Raw genomic sequence first — 5,672 nt, 5'->3', positions numbered from 1 at the left:
CAGCCACAGCTTCTCTGGGCACCCTGTGCCAGGGCCTCCCCACCCTCACAGGGAACAATTTCTTCCCAATACCTCATCTAAACCTCTTCTCTATCAGTGTGAAGCCATTTTCCCCTCATCATGTCACTCCAGGCCCTTGGAAATTGTCTCTCCCCATGTTCCTTGCAGCTCCTTCAGATCCTGGAAGGCCACAATGAGGTCAGCCCAAAGCCTTCTCTTCTCCAGGCTCAACACTCCCAGCTCCCTCAGCCTTTCCTCCCAGCAGAGCTGCTCCACCCCTCTGCTCATCCTGGAGCCTCCTGACTCCAGCAGCTCCAGGTCCTTCCTGTGCCGGGCCCCAGGGCTGGGGCAGCTCTGCAGGTGAGGTCTCACCTGAGCGGGGCACAGGGGCAGAATCCCCCCGGTTCCTGCTGCCCACGCTGGGGGCTCAGCCCCGGGCTCAGGGGGGCTCTGAGCTCGTGCCCAGGTCCTTCTCCCAGGGCTGCTCCATCCGCTCATCTCCAGCCTGGATTGACCTCCCAGATGCAGCAGCAGCACTTGGCTTGCTTAAACCCCAGAACCCCCAATCCCAGTGACCCCCCCACCTCCCCATTTGCCAGGTACCTTCGTTCTCCACGTCGTCGTTCATGAGCCCCCCGAGCCACCTCTTCCACTCCTCGTCGTCGGCGGTGTTGGGGTCGTACATGTCCGGGGTGATGTCCGGCGCGCGCAGCTCGGCCTCCAGCTGCCCCAGGGGAACGTCCTTCAGAGGCCTCTTGGAGCGTGTCCTGAAGGCGATCAGGCTGTCCTCCAGGGGCTGCAGGGACAGACAAGGCCTTCCTGGGATTTTTAGCCCAGCCAAGCAAGTCCAACCCCAAAAATATTCGATTCCTGCCGCAGAGAATCGTTCGCTTTCGTAGGCTGAGCAAGCTGAGCTCTCACTACCCTCCCTGTTAAGCTGCTCTTCTTTGTAACTACACATATAAATATATCCTTGCTCATTTATCAGCTCTTATCTGCCACCAAGGAAGCAGTTTCCACTTGCAATATTTAATTCTTTCACTTATGGTTCACTCTTCACTCTCTGACATTCATCTGGAGCAGCAGCCCAGCACTGTCTCCTCACTTCAGCCTTGCTCAGGAACACAGAGCTTTTCCCCTTATTAAAATGGGACACTGGGTCTCTGGAGAACCAAATTCCTCAGCTGTTAACAGTAAAAAGTGTGTCTGCAAAACATAACTAAGCCAACAGGGTAATTTTCAAAAGGAAAACTATTTTCATTAGTTATGTAACTGTTACAGAGTTACATTTAACAGCTGAAACAACAGCGGTAAGAGACTTATGGGCACAAATAGTGTCATTACAAGAAACTAAAAATCTATGTCACTAACAACCTTTTTAATAGCTGCCTCTGAATGTCCTGCACACTACAGAGATTCAATTTCACAGAATCTATGACCCATGGAATGGTTTGGATGGGAAGGGACCTTAAAGATCATGTGGTTACAACCCCCAGCCAGGGGCAGGGACACCTTCCACCAGCCCAGGCTGCTCAGAGCTCCACTCATTATTTGAAGTTACACGGGGAGAGCAGAATGCAGTAAAAGGAGGAGCAGAGAGTCCCAGAAAGTCCTGAAAAAACCCAGAAAGTCCCCTCCTCTCTAACAAATTTTAACCACCCGTCTACCACAGCCCCCAGCCCAGTACCTGGTAGGAGTCCATGCAGACAGGGCTCGAGGCCAGCTCTTCATCCACTGCATGCAGCTTCTCCATGAAGGTGCTGTCTTTGGTTTGCTTGGGTTTGGGAGGTGGTGGGGGTCCCATGGGAACCACTTCAGCACTAATGTGTCTAACAACAGGTGTAGTGACCTTCTCCATCTAATTAAAAAGGCCTTTGTGTTAAAAGGTTTTATTTAGAACAGAAATTTCCAAGGACAGAGTAAATCTCTTTTTCTGCTCGACTGGAAATGGGAGAAATGCTTCACAGAAGGATGTGGATTTTTCCTACTACACTGACTTTGGTTTCCAGAAAGTGCAAAGAAATATGAAGATTTGCTGGAAAGGAGACATTTGGAAGATTTGAGTATCAGTCTCAACATTACCAGAGCTGATAAACCTGAACACCAATTATTGTGGCAGAATCCTCCCAGAAACCAACTCATGGTGAGTAGAATGTGGAAATAACAATATAAGATTGCTCTTTTTGATCCCAGTGTCAGGTCCCAGGGGCTTCCTCGTTCTTGTTTGCTGATCCTTGGCCCACACTGCACCTACTACTCCGTCTGACTGCACAGTCACACAAACACCTTTCTCCTTTTATCAAACTCACTTTCTGCTCCTAAGCCAAGCACAGGAAACCATTCTCCTGCACTCCTCAGAAATGATGAGAAAGATAATCACTATCTGAGGACCTGACAACTGTTTCCATTCCCAGAGCTTTATTTTAGACTCAGCCCTTCCTGCAAGGAACGTGGCAGTGGGACCCTAAAGCCACCCGGCACCTGGAATGTCCCACAGCTTTAGGAATTGATCTGGTTTTTTGGGTTTGGATTAATAAATTAGGAACAGTGACTGTGTCCTCCAGCTTTACCTCACAGAGTGTCCCTCCCTCCTCATCAGAGGAGCGCCTTGTCCTGGACCTCTTGGCTCCACGAGGAGAAGAAGCCGTGCTCTCCACGTCGCTCTCCAGCAAGCTCTGCAGGGCAAGAGATGCACAACGCCCTCAAACCATCGTGCCACAATCAATAACTGCTCCAAATAATATTTCAAAGCCTCTCTTTTAGCCAAATGAATAGTAGAGCATTGAAGAATGATTACTGGAAGGTCCAGGATGACTTACAAGTGTCCATGTGTTAAAGGAGAGAGCGTTCTCCTGCCTCAGACACAGAGAGCTCTGTGCTGAGCACACAGACCTTTGCACAAGCTGCATTTACCTCTTCTGCAGTCTCATCCTCATCTTCATCATCAGGCTGGTATTCTTCATCAGAGGAATCATCTTCCTCCAGGGGAATGTCCACAAACTGAGGTGGCTGCACACAAGAGAAAGAGGGTGACCACAGTTAACAGGAGGAGGAAGAGCTGCACTCCAAGGGTGCACAGCCAGAGGAAATATTTCTAACTGAGGAAACACCCTGAAGCTCAGAAAGGAAATCCTGAAGGAACCAAAGAAATAAATTACTGAAAGATTGGCAAAGGTGGTTTGAAAAGGTGCAAGAACAGGCACAAATGATTTAGTATGATATGATGGAAACACTGCACGAACAGACACCAGCTCAGAGATGGTTTTAGTACACGAGTCTGCTTCAGCCCTCCAAAAGATCTCTGCCTCATCCAGTATGGTCTCTCCTTTCCCAGCAGCAGTTCACTTACCTTCATCTCGTGTGCCTTCTTAATTGGGGAAATATTCCATGTTGGAATCACCTAGGGACAGCAAAAACACTTGGGCTGTGTCATGCAGGCGGGGTGAATCCCATCAACCTAAGGAGCACCTGAGCTTGTGACCCTGATCTCCACAGTGGCCAAGCAACAACAGAGCTCAAACAAAGCCTTCAAACCTCCCATGGGATCTCCAGGAAGCGACTTCAGGACAATGGACACTGGGAGTTCACTGCCCTTCTGCCCTTCCCAGCCCTGACCTGGCCCTGTGCTGCTCAGCTCAAATGGATCCTTTTTTTTTTAACACTGTCTTAACAGATTTCTTTCATTTCAAGACTCAACCACACAAAAGCTTTACATTTCTCTTTGGGTCACACAACCAAAACCACTCAGAATAACAGGATAGGCTGAGCTGGAAGGGACCCACAGGGATCAGAGTCCAACCCCTGGCCCTGCACAGACACCCCAACAACCCCACCCTGGGCATCCCTGGCAGCGCTGTCCAAACGCTCCTGGAGCTCTGGCAGCCTCGGGGCCGTGCCCATTCCCTGGGGAGCCTGGGCAGTGCCCAGCACCCTCTGGGGGAAGAACCTTTCCCTGATCTCCAACCCAAACCTCCCCTGGCCCAGCTCCAGCCGTTCCCTGGCTCCTGTCACTGTCACAATGAGCAGAAGTTGGAGCTGCCCCTTGGGCAGGAGAAGGTGCAACAGGGAAGAGCAGATGGTTTACTTACCCCTCCTTTCTCCACAACTTCCTTCAGTTTGGAACGAGTCATTTTGGGCTCCTGAGAGTTTAAAACAAGACAACAGCAATGAATTCAGTAATTTCCTTACCTACAGACTTTTCCCCAGCAACTCTTTACTATGAAACTTTTCTCTTTTTTTAATTCATTGCCTTTAAATTCACTACCTTTAAATTCATTCCCTTTCACCACAGTGACCTCCAAAATAACTCCTCATACTTCTGTTTCATCGTTTACACTGAGACACTACTCACTTCATCCAGGTGGCAAATCTGATAATGAAACCTAATTATTCCAATAGGTAAATTACCTATTTATTCTACCTCTTCTCCCCACATCCCATGATGGCCCAGGCAGGCAGAGTGGGGAAGGCCTTGAGCATTCAGAACAACTGATAAAACCAACTGAGCAAGCTTTTTACTCACAAACAAAGGAATATCTTCTGTCTCACTGATGGCTGCTTTCATCATGGCTACCACGTGTTCATTTGTGATCACTTCCTAAAGGAACACACAAACCCAGGATGTTTATTAAAGAGAAACAGACAAGGTAACAAGTGTTAGAATAAACGACCTGGAAATAGGATGGAGGAATACTCAGTGTACAAGATGCTTTGTAATGACACTGCAGTAAAAATGATTGCTCAGAGATCAGACAGTAACATTTAAAGTAGCACAGCAGTGAATAAAAAGTTTGCACTACGTTCTCTGTGAACGCTCCCCAGAATAAATTCCCAGCAGAGAGAAAAGAAAACAGTCAAAACAAAAGCCCACAGCAGTTTCCCTGATATCAGTAATCAGTCATGTCACGTAATCAGTAAAATGTGCTGATCCCAGTCACAGGAGAAATGCTGCTGGGAAGCTGCAACAGAAAACCTCAATCTTGATTAAACTTCAATCTTTAAGCACTCACAGGCTCCCAAAACAAGGGTGTAAATCCCTGGAGAAAGTGTGGAATAATACACAGTCTTCAAAACACTGTGCTACATCATTCCAGCAAACGCTGCACATATTTAGGAGAAATAGGGGAAGGCAGGAGAGACACAATATCCCAGCCTGCATTTTCTGAAGGCCTCCATAAGGCTCCAGGGAAGGCAGGTGACTGTGAGGAACCTCCAGCCCTCCCACAGCTGCACATGACAGAGAAAGGCATTAATTCAGGGCACTTGCACAGAATCCACGGGTGAATCTGCCTGGAAGAAGCGTGGCAGCCCCCAGGTTGTTTGCCACAGGGATGGCAAGAAGGGAAAATATCTGAGATCACCTGGATTTGGACAACTCTGGCTGCAGGGAAAACAAAATGTATGATTTTTGACTCTGTGGGAAAATAAATACTATTGCTCTCCAGATCATGCTTGGGATGAACTGAAATCCAGACTCAAAAGAGGTGCAGAGTTAAGAGATTCACTCCAAAGCTGTGACAGCACAAATATTCTTCTGGCAGCTCCTTTCTAACTGAGAGCTGTGTGATGGACAGTAACTAAAAGTGATGCATTTCTGTCAGCACCACTAGAATTCCAGCAGAATTTTATGATGAAACAGCTCATTCAAAACAAGAAACAGAGTTCACAGCCTA

General features: G+C 48.1%; 1 protein-coding gene across 4 annotated transcripts in view; it reads right to left on the bottom strand.

Annotated features, from left to right (window-relative positions):
• LOC103611266 (GON-4-like protein) overlaps window positions 1–5,672 on the bottom strand; it is a 26,666-nt gene that overhangs the window by 18,861 nt on the left and 2,133 nt on the right. For all 4 annotated transcript variants that reach the window (XR_001859866.1, XM_017727885.1, XM_017727886.1 and 1 more), the window contains exons 3-9: window positions 4,523–4,597; window positions 4,089–4,139; window positions 3,350–3,400; window positions 2,914–3,009; window positions 2,571–2,675; window positions 1,688–1,858; window positions 604–796 (exon numbers count right to left, since the gene is read on the bottom strand). Coding sequence is in view for 3 of the 4 variants with exons in the window: in XM_017727885.1 (XP_017583374.1) it covers window positions 604–796; window positions 1,688–1,858; window positions 2,571–2,675; window positions 2,914–3,009; window positions 3,350–3,400; window positions 4,089–4,139; window positions 4,523–4,597 (742 nt within the window). In the remaining variant the exon portion in view is untranslated. The remainder of the gene's footprint in view (window positions 1–603; window positions 797–1,687; window positions 1,859–2,570; window positions 2,676–2,913; window positions 3,010–3,349; window positions 3,401–4,088; window positions 4,140–4,522; window positions 4,598–5,672) is intronic.

Source organism: Corvus brachyrhynchos, unplaced genomic scaffold (genome assembly GCF_000691975.1).
Source record: "Corvus brachyrhynchos isolate BGI_N302 unplaced genomic scaffold, ASM69197v1 scaffold122, whole genome shotgun sequence".
Lineage (NCBI taxonomy): Eukaryota > Metazoa > Chordata > Aves > Passeriformes > Corvidae > Corvus > Corvus brachyrhynchos.
This window is presented reverse-complemented; position numbering and strand designations above follow the sequence as displayed.